This window comes from Mustela nivalis (genome assembly GCF_964662115.1).
Source record: "Mustela nivalis genome assembly, chromosome: 7".
Taxonomy (NCBI): Eukaryota; Metazoa; Chordata; class Mammalia; order Carnivora; family Mustelidae; genus Mustela; species Mustela nivalis.
In genome coordinates this window covers 38,203,547-38,224,592 of record NC_139026.1, presented here as the reverse complement: position 1 = coordinate 38,224,592, position 21,046 = coordinate 38,203,547, and the positions used below count along the sequence as shown (strand labels likewise).

The window sequence follows — 21,046 nt, the reverse complement described above, 5'->3', positions numbered from 1 at the left end:
AAATAAAATCTTAAAAACAAAAACAAAAAACAAGTGGTATCCTAGTTCTTTTAGATTCTCTTTTTTTTAAGGTTTTATTTTATTTGACAGAGATCACAAGTAGGCAGAGAGGCAGGCGGAGAGAGAGGAAGGGAAGCAGGCTCCCTGCTGAGCAGAGAACCCAATTCGGGGCTTGATCTCAGGACCCCGGGATCATGACCTGAGCTGAATGCAGAGGCTTTAACCCACTGAGCCACCCAGGCGCCCTGGTATCCTAGTTCTTACACCGACTTCTATACATATATCCCCCTCGGGATGTCTGGTCAGTTTCCTATAAAAACCATCAAACGACTCATTTCCCAAAAGTCAATTTGCTGAATTTTACCAATTGACAACTTTAACAAAATGCTTTTTTGTGACTATTAACCACAAAATCTACTTAAAAATATATTTATTTCATCATTAATTTAAATATATATTTTTTCTTTTTAAATTTTATTTTTAAGTAATCTCTACACCCAACCTGGGGCTCGAACCTACAACCCCAAGAACAACAGCTGTGCTCTACTGACTGAGCCAGTCAGCATCCTAAATGTTTATGTAATTTTCTATTCTGTCAACTATCTCAGCATTCATACTTTAGTCTGATCAAGGCCAATTACCAAGTTACTTTTTAATCTTTTCATAACTTCTTTTTTATGGTTATGATATATAAAATTTAAAGATCTAATCATGGCCAGGGGTCCTTCCTTTTCCCTGTTGTTTTAAATTGTTTTATGCTTTTGTGCTTATTCTTTCTGGAAAAATAAAAATCAATGTATTTTAATTACTTGTTAGAAATCAAATTCAGAATTTCAAGTATGATGAGACTTTTCAGCTAATTCTGATTTCTTTTTGATGTTTTCAAATCTATATTTATATTTAACTGCCAAAAATATAAAACAAAGGCTAATATGCCCCTTGAGGTTCTGCAAATGAATCCTAAAAATGCTTTAAAGACTGAAAAATGCAGGGGTGTCTGGACAGCTCCATCACAACAGCATGGACCTCTTGATCTCAGGACTGTGAGTTTGAGCCCCATGCTAGGTGCAGAAATTACTTGGAGGGAAAAAAAAAGACAATAATTTAAAAATGACATTCAAAAGCACCCAGAAGAATTCAAAAATAGCTCAAACACGGCCATTACATGTAAATCAATAAAATTTTAGATGGAAAATTAGCATTTTTTGAGGATTTTTTTCTTCATATAGGAACATTTTAGCTATTTTATGATTCACCTGATAATTTCTTAGGTTAAAAAAATCAACTTTAGTTAGTATTTCTGGTTAATAATTCTAGTTAAAGCTGTTAAAATAATAATTAGTGAATCTAGTGAACTGACATTTGACAAAGTATTATTCATCAAACTGGCTCCTGGTAAACAGTCTATTTCCCTCCGCTGGAGACTACAGGAAGGAGGGTGGCTGGGTGAAGGAGGATTCAAGGATTTTAGAGTCCCTTGGCCAAGTATTACCAAACACACTATTAATAAGATGATAATTCCCTTGGAAAAAACTCCATGCAACTGTCAAACTGCTACCATTATGTATAACCATGAACAGTTATGGAAGTAATGTCCCCCCAAAAATATAAAAATCAGGTGGCATGGGACGCCTGGGTGGCTCAGAGGGTTAAGCCTCTGCCTTCGGCTCAGGTCATGATCTCAGGGTCCTGGGATCAAGTCCTGCATCAGGCTCTCTGCTTAGCGGGGAATCTGCTTCCCCCCCTCTCTCTGCTTGCCTCTCTGCCTGCTTGTGATCTCTGACAAATAAATAAATAAAATCTTAAAAAAAAAAAAAAGTCAGGTGGCATGATTTATAGTAGACTTAGATGCTCAGGATAAATACTCGAAAACTGAACAAAAAGTTTAATGTTTATCAGTTTTGCTTTTACATGTACCCTTAAATTTTAAAAACACAGTTTTAAAATTTTACATAGTTTTTCCAACTAAGATATTAACTCTGAATATTTTATACTCTGAATTACCCCTTCCATCATTCATTCAGTATACTGGGTACGGTACTCAGAATGTTTGCTAAGCCCATTAATAGTAATTTGTTTTCCTGGCCATAATCCATAGGATCAGAAATTGGTACATGACCCAAACGCAACTTGCTCTAGGTTGTCCAAGTGTCCTATTAAATGGTCACTAACAGGACTGCTCCATGCTGATAATAACTGGCTAATTCTTTCAGATCCCCTCAGTTGTAGACTTTGAGAGAGACATCTAGAAAGAATTAAATGACAGCAGGGTAGGGAGAAGAGCAGAGAAACAGAGAAGGTAGTAAGCAGTAAAAGCACAGATTAGCTGACTCACCATATTGACAGGACACAGCAGTATGAAGCAGTGGACATTTTTTTTTTTTAAAGCAGTGGACATTTTTATTTAGAAAACATTATGATCAGATCTCTGGAGCTAGAACTATTTTCAGAAAACTTGTTATTGTATTTTTGTGTGAGGAGGCTCACGAAGCTACTAATGCAACCCAAAGAATGATGATTTTCCAGTTTACCAGGAAGTCTAAGTTACCCCAGCAAGTTGTAACTTGAATGACATTCCAAGTTTTTATGACACCTCACCATGAAACATGTTCTCGTTCTGACTTAATTCTCTGTGTATCTTTATAGTAAACTCGCATCAACTGATGGAATCTGTAGAGCCTTCTTAACTTCTTAAGGTTAGCTTAACGCCTGGAATTTCAGCAAAGGCTCCATTGTGCATAAACAACTGCTTTACAATGCAATAGCTGTTAACAGCAATAAAAAGGGGACCTGGTAACCAGTGTAAGTTCAACATAGAGAGTTAACTTAAAAAATTATAAGAAAGATGAATGTAAAAGAATGCCTGAAGACTGTATACAGTCTCATTTATAGAACCAAAGATGTCATTTCTAGATGAGTGATTTAAAACTGGATTCCAAAAGCTGAACTGCAGAAATATGTTTATACTACAAAGTCTTATGTTAAAATTAAACAAGTTTGTTTTCTTAAAAATTACAGGACTGTTTCGTGCCTTTTAACTCATGAATAGTAACCTCTAAAATCTCTAAGATGTAGTATAGTATTTCCCATGAAATAGTTGGGTCACAAAACTACTTCTTTTAAGGGGGACAGGTGGAGAATGAGGAAGGAATGTGCCTACTACTATCTCCTACGATTACTGTCTCCCACATTCCATGGAAAAAGCTTGGGAAAAAATTCCTAGATCATACATAGCCTAGATCATATGTGTATGGTTGTGAATTTTGCTTGGCTATCTCAATTTTCTTGTCTAAAATGGTCTCCTGTAGGCTGCTGCAAAGAAGGTAAGTAAAAAGAATTAATGACAAACTATTTTCTTCCAGCATTAGTATATCAAATTAATTTTGGGAACAAACAGGAAATATTTATAATGAATAAAAATGATTATAAAATTTTTTAATGGCTTTAAGAAGATTCTGCATAGATACTTTTAATACCTTGCTGCATGTGGTATGCTAGAAATAAGCATTTAAGCCCTTTATGTATCACAACATAGGTATTTTTGGCTTAAAAATATTTTAACTTTCCGTTACAAGGTTTTATTTCTGTATTTTTAATTTATTGTAGAAAGAAGTGAAGTTATCAGTAATCTGTATTATTTTGATCCCTTATTAATAAGGTATTATCAGTAACCAAACTCATGTTTTGAAGAAACACCTGAGAATATTTCAATCTAATTTTTTAGACAGAATAAATCAAAACCATTTTTTTTTAAGGGTAACAGAGAAAAAGTACAAACCTGGGTAGCCTTTTCCAATTGTAATTTAAGATCGGTCAGTTCCATATTTGTATCATGTAGCTGTGCTTTCAGCTTTTCATTTTCAGCTAGAATTTGTTCATAAAGCTACAAAAATTAGGGCAGAACAACAAATTATTTTTCTGTTCTCTTAATATTTTAAGATTTTCCACTGATTACTTTGCAGTATTAAAACAAAGAATGTAACACATGAGCCATTAAAGGATACATTCAAAATATTTTAATGTTTTATGGTTGCAAGGCAAAAAATTTTGGTTATGTATGTATCTGCCTCATGCACATTCATTAACATACTAGTTCCAGTATTTAAGACTTCACTGACAAATCTAACTTTTCTCTTTCCATTAAACAAAATTCAGTTATATGATAAAGAGGGATCACATACTGCAGAGCAACTTTAGCTAGAGCTGAGGAGACACTGATCTTCATCTGGGGTCCATAAGCTTTTCTGCCTATCATTCTCTCTTGAATTCCTGACCCTGACATGGAACAGCAGTTGTATTGATCATTGTAACTGTACTGTTTTTACTAATATTTGAAGGAAAGTGAAATACTTCTTGAATACTTTCTTAACATTTGACTCTACTACTTCTTTTGCCCGCATCTCTACTTACTACTAGTATAGATGGTTAAAATCATCTCTTAATACTAGAATTATTTTTCTGACCTCCCTCTAATTTGTCCTATATGTAGCAAGTTAAGAGTTAACTTTTTAAAATAATCTCAACTTCATATGCCAACCATTCCATTAACCCTGATGTTAGAAACCCCTGAATAGCTTCCCAGTGTTCTCAGTATAAAGATACCCTTAAAATAGCCTGAAAAGCACTGTACGGTTTGGTCCTGGGCTTTATAGCTGAGTGCATCCTCACACTACCATCCCTTCTGCTCTATTGGCACACTGAAAATTTAATTACTTCAATGCATCTTGTGCCTTTCCACCAGGTCTATGTCTTCCTATTTCACTCCATCTAGAATAGGTTTTCTTCCATTTTACTAGTTAACTAATTGTCCTTCTATGATTCGCTTCTGAAGCTTCACTTCCTTAGGAATTCTATCTTTAGGCCCTGCCACTTTCCTTTGTTATAAACTCTTATGAAATAGATTCTTTACTTCAGGTAATTCTTTCAATTTCTAAGTTATAATTTGTTAATATGGCTGTATGATCATGTTGGTCTCTCCCATTACATGGAAAATGTCCATAAGAGCAGGACAGTATCTCCAACTCTACTACTCACGAGTAGAAGCTCACTACTTAGGACAATTCAGTGTTTAGTTCTTTACTGAATAAATGACAACCTTATACATAATGTAAACTGACCCCCTACTTTCCTTTTTTTGCTGACTTAGCTTATAAGACACCCATTCAAACAGTTGCCAACTACTTGGGGGAACATGTACACATATCACAAGCCTTCTTTTCCCCCCCAACAAACTTCATCAGGTTTATTCTAAGCTCCTAATATTAGGAATTATGAGAGTAAGAATACTAGACTGTTGAATTTCCAGGACTTCTTTCATTGTTATTTTCATCGTTAAGATGTAATAGTACTTACCGTACCACAAGTTTTTTAGTTATCTAGGAAAAACTGTATGATCCTAAGAAAAGCTTTGTTCTTTGTTTGGCTGCCTTTTATTGACAAATAGGTAAAAAAAAAGTGGGTGTGCATGCTTGTGTGAGTGTACATGCACACACAACCCTCCTGCCCACCCTGTGCCCATGACTCTTTTCAGCTCAGTCACAGCATCACAGTACTGGCCTGAGACACTTAAGTGTGATATAAAGTCTCTTCCTTTTAAAAAAAACGAACAGCTACCATTTAGTGTTCCAAACTGAAAATTAAAGTAAAACACTGATTTCATTATGAGTTTCCAGGAATAATATCCAAACATAAATATACTAACACAAAAGATTATTTTTAATTACACAGTTAAATAATTAAGTAATCCAAGTACCTTTTTAAAGTCAGTGGAGTCATCCTTTTCTAGCCTGCTACTATAAGGTTTTCTTTCTTCTAAGTAATTGTATGATCCACAGCGACCCAGCAAGGAATCATACCGATCACCAGCTGATGTGGAACTGCTTTCGTATCTTTAAAAGATGAGTTAAAGTCAAAATCCTTATTATAGGCTTTTATTAACATGCAACTTAGTATATTTTAACTTGATATTCCAAAATAGTAGATAACATTCTCTTTCATCTATTATCATCTGTATCTGTGGTAATAAATGAAAAATTATTTATAATACTATTAGTTTCTATTATTTGAGGAAGAGAGTCAATACATCTATATGTAAAAAGTCAGAACTGGTTTCACACGATAAGTTATTTCAACAATGTTAAACTGCACACGTTTTCTACATTTTAAAATCTTTGAAATCAGAACATGGCTTATAAACCGATGGTGTATCATAGTTTAATTGGTAGCATTTTAAGTGGCATTTAATTGTTTAAAAATTATTAACCGCTCAGATTTGATAAACTCCTCTATCCAAACTGATGGATAGTAGGTCTGCCCTGAACAGAAAGAACATATCTCATTTGCACATGTGAATTTTCTTATTATCTTGTTATGAATTCAGGTTACCTTTTCCTGATAAATGCTATCACCTCTACATTTCAATAGAATCATTAATATATAAAAATCTGTTTTTGGTTTTACAAGGTTTTGGTTAAATATTATGAGCAAGAGAAATGGAATGGAGATTAGACTTAAGGACACTATGGAAGTTCTCTAAAAGGTGAATAATTTTGAGCTAGATGACAGTTTTTAGTGTCTTCTTTGTTCTTCTTTTATCTAAAGCAGGGATCAGAGAGAAGATGCAGAACACTCAATCAAATAAATTTCCGGTGAGTTTCATCAGCCTCTGCTGTTAATAATGACATAGTTAATATTAACATAATTTAGGAAGCTTAAAACTTAAAAAGTTATCACTGTTTTAAGGATTTAAGAAAAAAATTTTTTTAGTGACTTACTATGACTACTGAACTAGAAGTAAAGGCTTTGACAAAGAAAGCTGGTAACAGTTATTAGGTCATCTAAACATCTATAGATTTTTATTATTTAAGTAATTCTAACTCACAAAATTTGTAAATACTAAGCAACACAGAAAAAAATAAGAAAAAAGTCAGTAAAAATGTAAAACATACCTAGAAATGGAATCCGTCTAGAAAAGAAAGAGAAAGACAGAGGTATATTAAATTTTTATACTCTTATTAAAGTAACTTGACCGATGAAGTAAATTTAACATTTATACTATTTTCACACTTTTAAACTAACTTATCTATTTATTATATATTTTTTAACTTTAATGTGATGGTTCAGAAGTTCTAGAACAGAGTCACTATATATTTTTCATGCACAATAACCATATAAATACACTTCACTATTTATGATCATTGTTTACAAATTCCTATAAATGCCACCATACAATATTTTAATGGGAAGGGAAAAAGAAAGGCTAAGACATATATCTCCTACTTCTACCTACCCAGGAGAAAGTAATATGTTTATTTATATTAAGAAATGTCAAGTTTACTATGTGTTATCACAAAGCAACTATTTTTCTGTTTTTGAGGCAGTAACATGAGAGGCAAACAACTGAATACCTTAGGTATTTTATGTACAATACTATACACATAATTACGTTTAAAATTTACTTTCTAGAAATCCAGCTATAAGTCTATAAATTCCATCAAAGTTTAGCAATTGGAGACAGGAAATTAGGACTTAATTTTCTCAAGCAAATGGTATACTTTAACACTGTTTCATAACTGCTCATCCAAATGGTGAAATTATTAGAGTAAAAGAATCTTAGTTCAGGACAAAGCAGGTGTGTTTTTTTGGTGGGGGGTGGTCATGTTGAGCTCTTTCCCTTCTATTAAAGCTCTTGCTTGGGGCACCTAGCTGGCTCAGTGAGTTAAGCCTCTGCTTTCAGCTCAGGTCATGATCCCAGGGTCCTGGAGGGGGGCTGCTTCCCCCTCCCCCTCTGCCTGCTTCTCTGCCTACTTGTGATCTCTCTCTGTCAAATAAATAAGATCTTAAAAAAAAAAAGCTCTTGCTCAAACTATACTTTTCTATAAGGCAACTATCAAAAAATGGTTCGTTAAATTTCTGAATTAGGTATTTGTATTTTTCCATTACATTTATCTTTGAATGCACTGTAAAATTATTGGGTTCCTTTGGGATTGTTAAAAATCTCATTTGGACTAAAAATGCCTTAGTCTATTTAGTCTACTTAAATTTCCTTTGCACAACCAATTTTAATTTTGTACTTGCTTCCTAGTTTTTGATGTAATAATGCTTTATTTCATTGATTTGTTCATTAGTTTTATGACAATAACAATTTTGAGTTAAATTTCAGCTTTCAAGAGATTCAAATTCAAATACTGCTAAGCGAATAGACTTTGAAAGTTCTTATCACGGGGGAAAATGTAACTATGTGTGGGAATGGATATTAACTAGACTTACTGTGGTGATCATTTTCCAATATATACAAATAATGAATCACTACGTTGAACACCTAAAACTAATACAATATTGTATGTCAATTATATCTCAATTAAAAAAAAAAAACCCAGAACCAAAAAAACCAAGAGATATTACTCAAATTTAGAAAAATACCATGTATGAAGTAAAATGTGTAAATATCAAATGGAAACATCGCCATTCATCTCACAACTTGCACTCTGGTTCACTGATTTAAATTAAAAAACAAACAAACAAACAAAACTCTAGGCAGTCACAGAAATAACTCAAATTCCATTTCTTTGTCTTTAAAAGTTATGGTGCTATCATTGTTATTTGTTACATTTTTGAGACTGTAACAAAAACACATGACATAAAAGTTACCATCTAAACTACTTTGAGGGGCGCCTGGGTGGCTCAGTGGTTTGGGCTGCTGCCTTTGGCTCGGGTCATGATCTCAGGGTCCTGGGATCGAGCCCCGCATCGGGCTCCCTGCTCCGCAGGAAGCCTGCTTCCCTCTCTCTCTCTCTCTGCCTGCCTCTCTGCCTACTTGTGATCTCCGTCTTTCAAATAAATAAATAAAATCTTTAAAAAAAAAAAAAAATAAACTACTTTGAGTACAGCTCAATAGCGTTAACATATTCACATTGTTGTGCAACACAGCTCTAGAATATTCTTATCTTGCAAAACAAACTTTATACACATTGAACAACTCCCCATATTCTTCTACCCTCACCCCTAGAAACAATTCTACTTTCTAAGAGTTTGACTAGATACCTCATATAAGTGGGATCATACATTATGTCTATTTCAGGACTAGCCTATTTCATTTAGCGTATGTCCTTATTTCATATAGCAATGTTCTTGCTCCCTGTATTTCAAAATTATTTTTTCAAAGTAAAAATATACTTAATTACAGAACCATAAGCTTATCTAAAAGTACCACAGCCTAAAAAGTTCCTCTATAACTCCCCTGGCCTCCAACCCTCTAGATAACTACTGTTACCTTTTTTGTATTGATATCCATGTATGAATTTCTGATTTGTACTGTTAAACTAATTTCTGTAAAGGATGGCAGATGGCAGATGGCAGAGGCTTAACCCACTGCACCACCCAGGCACCCCTTAAATTCTTGATTACTAATATCCTTTGCATGATTGAAGTTTTATTATACAATAACTTAATGAAAGCAAATCACAATAGCCAAAGCAACAGAAGTTGTTACAGTTCCAAAACCTTATATAAAAATACTATTTCAATAGTGATCATACCAAATCTGAGCACTACTAGCCTTTGCCAATTTTACTTTTTTATATTAATTGTCATGTCTTCGGTTATTAGTAAAATTAAATGCATTTTCAAGCTTATTGGCCACTTGTATTTCTTCTTTTGTAAAATTTTAAGTTTCATGTATTCTGTCTCTCTTTTCCTAGAGTTTTTCATAATATGAATACTAAACTTTAAAGTATGATAGATGCCAAGATTATTCACTTTTAACTGAGCAAATGTGTCTCACTTTAAGAAGGGTATCATTTCTGTCGTATTCTAGTTTTATATGTTTAAATAATTAAATCTTTTAATCTTTTCTTTTTTCTTGCCTTGGTGTCATACTTAAATCCTTTTATTTTTTTAAAGATTTTATTTATTTATTTGACAGACAGAGATCACAAGTAGGCAGAGAGGCAGGCAGAGAGAGAGGGGGAAGCAGGCTCCCTGCTGAGCAGAGAGCCCCATACAGGGCTCTATCCCAGGACATTGAGATCATGACTTAAGCAGATGGCAGAGGCTTAACCCACTGCACCACCCAGGCACCCCTTAAATTCTTGATTACTAATATCCTTTGCATGATTGAAGTTTTATTATACAATAACTTAATGAAAGCAAATCACAATAGCCAAAGCAACAGAAGTCCTATTTTTAGAAAGAATGTTGTAACACATGATTCTAATAATATATAATTCTAATAACAAACAACAGATGTTATGATAAAATCATGCAATTTTCTGTGATAAAGTTTAATCTTAATTTCTTTTAATTTATATTCTGAAGGTAGACAGCTTGAGTTTCACATGCAATTCTGAATTTGGAGGAACTTTTTGAAATTTACTATTTGCTTACCTTTGAAGCAAAAAAGTACATGACCCAATGCCATTTTTTAATGTGGTTAACTTGGATTCTATAACCTGAATGGAAGTTCTATTATCAAACACACTTCTGAGGTGATGACATTATTTACTTCAGAAAATGCACAGAAGAATTTTGCTAATACTTTTACAAGGAAAAGCAGGGGCTGATGCTACAATTTTTTTTTTTTAGGATGTTCTTTATTTATTTGATAAACAGAGACACAGAAAGGGAACACAAGCAGGCGGAGGGAGGGAACACAAGCAGGGAGCCCAATGTGGGGAGGCTGAATCCCAGGACCAGCGGAAGGCAGATGCTTATCAACTGAGCCACCCAGGCGCCCAGCCCCCTCCTTTAAAGATTTTATTTATTTATTCATCAGAGAGAGAGAGGTGAGTGAGCAGGCACACAAGCAGCGGGAGCAAAAGAGAGAGAAAGAAGCAGCCTCCTCAATGAGCAAGAAGCCTCGTGAGGGACTCGATCCCAGCACCCTGGGATCATGCCCTGAGCTGGAGACAGATGTTTAACTGACTGAGCCACCCAGGCATCCCCGATGCCACAAGCTTTTAAAAGAGAGTGGCATATCTAATGGCCAGAAGCACTTTTCTAGTTTACGGAAAAGACTCGTTAACTTCCATTCTTCCTTTTCCTCACAGTGTACCAGTCAACTGGTTTAAGTGAGATGGTATACAGCCCACGTTAGTAGTAAAATGGCTGCTCTACCCTAGTGGTAGACTTTGCCTAGTCCAAGCCAATTATTATAAATCCCAGCCCGGTGAGGTATACCTGCTTGAAGATGAAGCTGACATAGAGGGTTGTGTAATACAACAGGAGCATAACAAATTCTTTGTTCAATTTGGTTTCAGTTGGGTTTTCTGTTACTTGTAACTGAATGCTAGCACAAAAACAAGAGCTAAATAACCCCTTATTTAAAATGAACAAACCTATTTAAACTGTTTGGAACTAAGAAAATGTTTCTCCCTACAAACAATTTTCTACTCAGTCTTAATGTATCTCATGTATAACTTTAACAGGAAAATTTAAACACAAGAAGCAATATGCTTCGAAGTCACAACTCGAAGTCAGAAAACCTTTTCCCTTCTATCCCAGCCTGGTGGGATGTGAGGTCTGTGTGATATGTTTACTAACCCATTCCCTCTTGTTTTCCTAGTATTTTTCCTTTGAAAGATGGGAATTCACCACTGGGAAAGGAAGACAACGGTCAGGTTTACAGAATATAATAAACACAAGATACAGGGGAATTGGGGGATGCTAACAATTGGGTTTAAAGGTGATAAAACTTCACCCTGCAAATAATTTACCCTTGGAAGTAATTAATTCTTTATTATCTGTCTGGGTACCTATTTATAAAATAAAAGTACCTTTCAGGACCAAATAGCAAACTTGGCCCTAAAAGTAACATCCACAGTCACATAGCACAAGTAACCAACTTCTGGTCGCTTCATATTAATGTACATCCTTGCTGACTGAAAAGAATTTCAATACCTCTATTTAGGAACTCCAAGTAAAAAATAAAGATGATATGACAGAATGCCATTTCAGGTTAGATACTGCTAAGCTTAGAAGATTAGAACCAATTCATATTATATGGCTCTGCCCTTATGTGAATAGAGGTCTTTAAAGCATGTCAGCTTTCTCCGCAGCCAAACAATAGGGAATAGAGGGGGGAAAACAGTGGGAAGAAACTTTCAGAATTTGCTAGTTATGTAACCCTTTAAGTCATTCAAACTTGCCTTAGTTTCTTCATCACTACTGAGGAGGAAAAAATGCCTTTTTGGAGAAGACTGTTGGTACAGTAAGTTCTGATAATATAAAAGTCCTTTAGAGCACTAAATTTCTAAACGAATGTCAAGAAAGTTAAAAAGACCTACTTACTGTCTTCTCTAGAAGCTAACTTTGCCCTCCACTACTTCTCGATATCCCTTACTTTTTTTTCTTTTCAACTCTGAAGATTAATTTATATATAATAAACTATTCACTTAGGGTATGCAGTTTGGTAAGTTTGACAGCTGTATATATCCAGAAAATCACCATTATAATCAAGATCCAGAATATTTCCATTGTCTCTAAAATATTCTTTGTGTCCCTTCTGGTCCATTTACCCCTGACCCCAGAGAAGCTCTAAGTCTATCCCCAGCATGCGGGAACTGTGTGCAGTAACTGTCTTGCATGAATAAATACAAACACAAGCAAATAGCAATCCTTAAAAAATACGAATACTTCTAAACACAAATGCTTTTTACCTGAGTTTCTTTCTTATTGGATCCTTCTTCTGTATCTGATTGTTGCTCTTGTTCATTTTCATCGCTCTAAAATACATTGTCAATTTACTTTAGAAAAGTAAAAATAAATATCAAACACTTGATACTTAAATTTTTTAAGGCTTTTCTAATTTTTTAAAAAAGATTTATTTGAGAGAGAGCATGCAAGTAAGAGGTGGGGGATATGTGGTGGGGATGGGAGAGGCAGAGAGAAGCTCAAGCAGACTCCCTGCTGAGCTGGAAGCCTGATGTGGGGTTCAATCTCATGACCCTGAGATCAGGTCTCCGTGGAAATCAAGAGTCAGTTGCTTAACCAACTGAGCCACCCAGATGCCCCAGGGCTTTTCTAATTTGAAACAACCCTTGAGAAAAATCTACCAGGAAACAAATCAAAAGGAAAACTAATCTTTAAGTGGGAATTTTTCTATCCTGTTTTGAAGAAGCCTTATTTTGTCTGCATGACACAATCTAAGCAGGTTAACATGCATGGTGAAAAAAGATCATCTACCTAAAAACATGATTTAGGAAACACATTCACAGTGGGGGTGAGGAAACTGGAGGCTTAGCAGAAGGTATTACATTTTATACTGTAATGATACTGCATGTGCTTTAATAGTTAAAATGTATTATTTAGACACTCCACTATAATGGGGCAGCAAAAATAGGAAATTCATTATATTAAGTAAGAAAAGTTGGGATTCTATAAGCTTGTCAAGATTTATGCAGAAGTCCTATTATATTTAGGTAGTTTATCAATATCTGGAAATTTCTTGGGAGTTTACAGCACACTAAATAGAAATCAGGCAAAATCAGTGGTGCTGTTGTTAGTTTTATTAATATAAATGTTAATATAAAAATATGAATTCCACCTCATGAAATGATTGTTTTTAAAAACTGCAGTTTTATGGGAAAACATTGAAACTGGAAATTTAAAAAGTGGGAAAGTTCACAGGTCCTAAAAGTAGTAATAAAAAAAGGTGGGGGGCTACTAATACAAGAGGTTAAAAAGCTGCCTAACTACATAATACCCTTCCTTTGACAGAGCTCTTGGTTCTTTTTGTATGTATTTGAAGCTGATATAGCTTCAAATGTAGCTAAGATGGGGAAAGAAGACCTGTCCTCTGATGGCTAATTAGAATACAATTTAATGCAGGTTCAAATTAAAAAGATGAGTACTGCCAATTTGAATCCCAGGAAAAATCCTTACAATGCAAAGTTAAGGATATTCCAGAAAGTGAAGTTCTGAAGGGAGAGCTGGTCTGAATAAAACCGGGGAAAAATAAATACTGTTTAACAAACACAGCTTAGACTATGAATTTCCTAATACAGCGACTTATTAAAAAGATAATTTTAAGTAATAAGAGTAACTACGTTAGGGTGCTAATTAAGACTGTAAGGTTTTGTTTCTGTTATTAAAATGGTAATGAGCAATCAATTAAAATAAACCAGATATCATATTCTTCTTGATGAACAAAGATACCTTGCCAAAAGAATTTTTGAACCACAATGGGATCAATTCTTTACCTGGTAGTTACCAGTTGGTAAAATGGCAGTTACCAATTTATAAGAAATATAAAAAACCACATTAATGTGTTAAACAACACTTCTGGGATATGATAACCCAAGTTCATTCAAAAATAACTGTAAGGAAAAAAATGAGATGGAAGGAGAAACCGATTAAAAGAGGCATTAAAGATGTACTATTCATAATGCATAACCCCTACTATATTCCAATCAAACCAGCAAAGTATAAAACTACAACAAACCACTTATGGCATATATAAGTTGAATGGATATGAAAACTGGATATTAAATATTAAGGATTTACAGTTAACTTACTTAACAATAAATGTGTTCACAGTATTGTGATCATTTGCTGTATGGTATACATACTGTGATTACTTTTATTAAAAAATATTAATTCTGGTAATTTTTAAAAAATCCTTTCCTCTTGAAAGTACAAATTAAAATTTTTAGATGAAATGATATTCTATAGATTTTCTTCAAATAATATGGGATTTGGGAAGTGTGGGGATATCTGGGGTGGGGTCATTATACTTCTCTGTTACTTTTGTACATTTGAATTTTCTGTATTAAAAATTAAAAGAAAAACAAAAACAAAACAAAACAAAACAAAAAAAACAACAACAAAACAAACCCAAGAGGCTGGAAAAACCCAAACAGATTATGTTTGTCCTTCCATAGTAAAATGTTCTATTGAAACAGCATAAATTTCGTGTTAACTGTGCTACACTATAGTTATTCTTTCTCCTGTATATGAATAGCAATGTTATGCATATATACAATCAGGGATAAAGAAAAAAAATAAAATTTTGAATGAATGTTACAATTTGATAAGCCAAAGCACAACTTCTAGCAAACATCACTTGAGATGTAACTAATTGTTATGTATATTATATAATCATATTCATGAAAATGGAATGTAAAGCATCTTAAGGAGTTCTAGGTAGATGGTGAGGTAGGAGGATCCTGAGCTTACCTCCCTCCATGGACACACTGAGGCAACAGCTACATATAATGTAAAAACTCACTCTGAAAACAACCTGAAAATTAGCAGAACAGATCTTCCATTGCTAAAAAAAACATACAGAAGCCCCCTGGAGAAGGGCAGGCGGGGCAGAGAGGCAGTTGAGTACCAAAGCTCTTATATGGCAACCCACAAATGAGAGGATTATCATAGGTACAGAACTCCTCCTCGAGGTACAAGGCCCATCATGCCTCACAGTGGGCAACCCCTACTCTGGGGACCTGCATGGGGAAGATGAATCCCTGTAACATCTGGCTTTGAAAATAAGAAGGGATTAACTCCAGTAACTTTGAAAATGAATGGGCTTAACTCTGAAAGAGTCAGAAGACTAAAGGAAACAGATATTCCACTTTCAAAGGGCCAGCTATGTCATTTGTATATGTACTATGTCATTTGTATAGAGACCCTGTGCTGAAGCAGCAGTTTGAAAAGCACCTGGGTTATACATGAAGATTTTCACTTACTAATTTGAGAGCATGTGCTTGAGGGTCTGGTATCTGCAGGGATTCTCTCTAGGGAAGAAGGTACTAGTTAGCACCATTTCCAACCCCCTTCTGCCTAGTTGGCCAGACATAAGGGTCAGTTCTGACACCCTCTATCTACCTTGCTAGCAATGCTTACCCCACCCCAGCTTTGCCCGTGGATGCTCCCTGCTCAATCCACTCATGCTGGCAGGCACCCCTTCAAAGTGGCTCCTGCTCTGCAACACCTGATGGGCAGCCTTCGTCAAAACTTGTGTCCCCAGAAAATGATTACTGCCCCATCACACCTAGTGGGCAGCACTGGGGTGGGGGTCCTAGAACACTTTCAAAACTACTCCTGTCCTGGGGACGGGGAGAGCCAGTCCCACCCACCAGCCTACCCACAGCAGCTACAGTCAGGCTTCTCAGTCAGCTGCACTGGGGACCAGCACTGCCCAGCAGTGCAACTGTAGTAGGTGCAGCTGATCACTGTAGCCAGCTGGGCTGAGGGCCAGCCCACCCACTAATGCCCCCAGATCAAGGCCTAGTTACAAGAGGAAGGTACACACAGCTTACACAGGGGATCCTATCCCCTATGCTGGAGCGCCTGGTTTTGTTAATAGGGTGGGGGGAAGGGTTGTGTTACAGGGCACCCCAAAACCACAAGCCACTACTTTCAAAACCAGGAGACATGGCTGACCCACGTGATACAGAGAAACAAACACAAAACGAGGAAACAGACAACTATGTTCCAAATGAAAGAATAAGACAAAACCTCTGAAAAAGAACAAAACAAAATGGAAATAACCAATATACCTGGTATAGGTTCTAAGTCATGGTCATAAAGATGTTCACCAGACTTGAGAGAAGAATGGATGAACTAAGGGTGAATTTCAACAAAGAAAAAGAAAATATAAAAAAGAACCAATCAGAGCCGAAGAATACAGTAACTGAAACGAAAAATATATACTAGAGTCAGCAGCAGATTAGAGAATACAAAAGAATGAATCTGCAATCGGGAAGACTGGGTAGTAGAAAGCATCCAAGCTGAACAAGAGAAAAAAAAGAACTAAAAAATGAGGATAGGTTAAGGGAATTTATAACAATACCAAAGATATTAACATTAACAGTATAGAGGTCTTAGGAGAAGAGAGAGAGAAAGAGGCAGAAAATTTATTTTAAGAAATAATAACTGAAAACTTCCCTAACCTGGGAAAGGGAACAGATATCCAGATCCAGGAAGTACACAGATCACCAAACAATAGGAAACCAAGAGGTCCACACCAAGATATTTATTAATCATAACATCAAAAATTAAAGATAAAGAGAATCTTAAAACCAACTACTTATGTACAAGGGAAACCCTGTAAGGCTGTTAGCTTATTTTTCAGCAGAAACTTTGCAGGCCAGAAGAGAATGGCATGACATAAGGCTGTCATGGAAAAAACCTAGAACCTTCTGAAAAAAAACCTACAACCAAGATTACCTAGAAAGGTTATCATTAAGAAGTAAAGAAGGATAAAGAGTTTCCCAGACAAAAAGTTAAAGGACTTCATCACCACTAAACCAGCCTTATAAGAAATGTTAAAGAGACTTCCGTAAGTGGAAGAGGCAAGGCCAGAGCTAGAAATAAGAAAATTATAAAAGGAAAAAATTTCACTGGCTAGTATATGAAGCTTAAAAAACAGAAGTATTTGTTAAAAAACAAAATAAATTATACCTACAGAAATTAAAGGATACACGAAATAAAAGTAGTGAAATATGTCACATACATAAAATGTAGAGGAGGGAGTAAAAATGAAGTATTTTTAGAATGTGTTCTAACTTAAGCGATGACTATTAAGACAGACCGTTGTATACATAAGATGTTACATACAAACCTCATGGTAACCACAAACCAAAACTTAAAATGGACACACGAAAAATAAAAAGAAAGGAATCCAAGCATACTACTAAAGTCATCAAATGACAAGGGAAGCAAGAGAAGAAAGGAACAGATAAGAACTACAAAAACAGCCAGAAAACAATGAACAAAAATGAAAGTACATACCTATCAGTAATTCCTGTAAATGTAAATGCTCCAATCAAAGGATACAGGATGACTGCATGGCTAAAAAAAAAGAAGACCCAACCATACGCTGCCCACGAGAAATTATTTCAGATCTAAAGACACATACAGACTAAAAGTAAAGGGATGGAAAAAAAATTCCAATGGAAGAAAAAAAAAAAAGGTGGGTAGCAATACTTGTATTAGACAAAACAGACTTTAAAACAAAGACTAAAAAGAGACAAAGAGGTCATTACATAATGTTAAAGAGATCAATCCAAAAAGAGAATATAAGAATTTAAATATCAATATACCCAACGTAGGAGCACCTAAAAATAAAAAGCAAGTATTAACAAACATAAAGGACAAAACTGAAATCATACAATAATAGTAGGGAACTTTTAATACCTTAACTTACATCAATGGACAGATAATGCAGATAGAAAAATCATTAAGAAAACAGTGACTTTGAAAGTCACATTAGACCAGATAGAATTAACAGATATGTATAGAACACTCTATCTAAAAACAAAATACATTCTTTTCAAGTGCGCATGGGACATTCTCAAGAACAGATCATGTTAGGCCACAAAATAAACCTCAAAATATTTAAGACTGAAATCATATCAAGTATCTTTTCTGACCAAAATGGTATGAAACTAAAAATCAATTAGAAGAAAACTAGAAAAAACATGAACATGTGGCGGTAAACAATATGCTACTAAATAAACAATGATTTCTTCTTTTCAAAGAAGAAATCAAAGAGGAAATAAAAAAATACCTGGACATAAATGAAAAGGGAAACAATGGCTCAAATCTTTGGGATGCAACAAAAATGCTTCTAAAAGGGAAGTTTACAGTGATACAGGCCTATCTCAAGAAACAAGAAAAATCTCAAACAATCTAACCTTAAACCTCAAGGAATCAGAAAAATAGCAAAGCCCAAAGTTAGCAGAAAAAAGGAAGTAATAAAGATCAGAGCAGAAATAAATGAAATATAAAAAACAAAAAACAAAAAAGATAGATGAAACTAAGAGCTGGTTCTTGAAAAGAGATAAACAAAACTGATAAAACTTTATAGCCAGCTTCCTCAAGAAAAAAAGAGAACTGAAATAAGTAAAAAATGAAAGAGAAGTTACAATGGACACCATAGGAGTACAAAGAATTAGAAGAATCTATTAAAAACAATGACATGCCAACGAATTAGAAGAAATGGATAAATTTCTAGAAACACATAATCTAAGATTAAATCAGGGAGAGATAAAAAATCTGAACAGACCGATCACCAGTAATGAAATTGAATCAGTACTTAAAAAATGCCCAGCAGAGAGTGAAGTCCAGAATCAGATGGCTTTACAGATGAGTTCTACCAAACATTTAAAGAAGTAATACCTATCTTTCTCAAACTTTTCCAAACAACAACAACAACAACAACAAACAACAAAACACCAAGCCCCAAAAAACTAACAACAAACAGAAGAGGAAGGAATGCTTCCAAATTCATTCTATAAGGCCACTATTACCCTGACAACAAAATCAGACACAAAAAAAGAAAATTACAGATCAATATCACTGATCAACATACATGCAAAATCCTCACAAATATTAACAAAACAAATAAAACAATACATTAAAAGGATTATTTCCCACGATCCCATGGGACTAATCTCAGGGATCTAAAGGTACAATATCTATAAATCAATCAATATGATATAACACATTAACAAAATGAAGGATAAAAATATGATTGTCTCAATGCAGAAAAAGTATTTGACAAAATTCAATATCCTTTCATAATAAAAATTTTCAACAAAGTGGATTTAAAGGAAACATACCTCAACATAAAGAATGCCATAGATGATGAACCTATAGTTAACATACCCCACTGTGAAAAGCTGAAAGTTTTTTCTCTGAGATCAGAAAAACAACAAGGATACTCACTCTTACCACTTTCATTCGACATAGTATTGGAAGTCCCATCCAATGTAATCAGACAAGAAAAAGAAATAAAAGTAATCCAAACTGGTAAGGAATAAGTAAAACTGTCACTATTTACAGATGACATATACAGGGAAAACCCTAAAGATTCCACTGAAAACTATCAGAACTAATAAATGAATTCAGTAAGTTGCAGGATACAAAATCAATACACAAAAATATATGTTGCATTTCTATATATTAATAACAAACTGAAAGAGAAATAGAAAAAAAAATCCCATTTACAACTGCATCAAAAAGAATAAAATACCTAGGAATGAATTTAACCCAAGAGATGACAAGACTATACTCTGAAATGATAAGATATTGGTCAAAGAAACTGAAGATGATACAAATAAATAAAAAGATACACAATGCTCATCGACTAGAAAAATACTGTCAAAATGTCCACACTAGAGGCAATCTATAAATTCATGTAATCCCTATCAAAAAGCAATAGTATTTTTCACAGAATAAGAACAAATAATTCTAAAATTAATATGGAACTACAAATGACCCTGAAAAGCCAAGGCAATCTTGAGAAAGAATCTTAACAAATCCAGAGGTATCACAATCCAAGATTTCAAGGTATACTACACAAAGTGATAGTAATCAAAATACTGTCACAAAGAGACACAGATCAACAGAGCAGAAAAGAGAGCCTTAAAGTAACCCCATGCTTATATGGTTAATCTTCGACAAAGCAAAAGAATATATATAAGGAAAGGCGTTCTCTTCAAAAAATGGTGCTGGAAAACCAGACAGCTACATGAAAAAGAATGAAACTGGACCATTTTAATACCATTTACAAAAATAAACTCAAAATGGATTAAAGACTATTTAAAAGAAACACAGGCAGTAAATTCTTGGATATCAGGCTTAAGAAGTGTATTTTTGGATCTGTCCCCTGAGGCAAGGGAAAGGAACAGCAAAAATAAAAAACTGGGACTTATCAAACTAAAAAAATTTTGTACAATGAAGGAAACCATCATTAGAATGAAAAGTCTAACTCACTGAATGAGAGAAGATACTTGAAAATAATATTATCTGGTAAGGAGTTAATATTAAAAAAATATAAAAACCTCACACAACTCACCACCACCACCACCACCACCAACAAAAAGGCAGATTAAAAAATAATCAGAGAACTTAAAAAGACATTTTTCCAAAAAGACACAGATGGTTAACAAATACAGGGAAAGGTGCTCGACATCACCAATCATTAGGAAAATGCAAAAAGAAACCCCAATCCCACTACGAGACATTATCTTGCACCTGTAAGAATGGTTAGCATCGAAAAGATAAGAAATAACAAGTGTTGTCGAGAATATGGAAAAAAGGA

At 34.5% G+C, this 21,046-nt stretch overlaps 1 protein-coding gene across 4 annotated transcripts in view; it reads right to left on the bottom strand.

Annotated features, from left to right (window-relative positions):
• The window catches only part of PPP1R12A (protein phosphatase 1 regulatory subunit 12A), a 141,915-nt gene that overhangs the window by 8,438 nt on the left and 112,431 nt on the right, over window positions 1-21,046 (bottom strand). For all 4 annotated transcript variants that reach the window (XM_082742788.1, XM_082742791.1, XM_082742790.1 and 1 more), the window contains 4 exons: window positions 12,654-12,719; window positions 6,948-6,964; window positions 5,753-5,888; window positions 3,779-3,883 (listed from right to left, as the gene is read on the bottom strand). In XM_082742788.1, coding sequence (XP_082598914.1) covers window positions 3,779-3,883; window positions 5,753-5,888; window positions 6,948-6,964; window positions 12,654-12,719 — 324 coding nt within the window. The remainder of the gene's footprint in view (window positions 1-3,778; window positions 3,884-5,752; window positions 5,889-6,947; window positions 6,965-12,653; window positions 12,720-21,046) is intronic.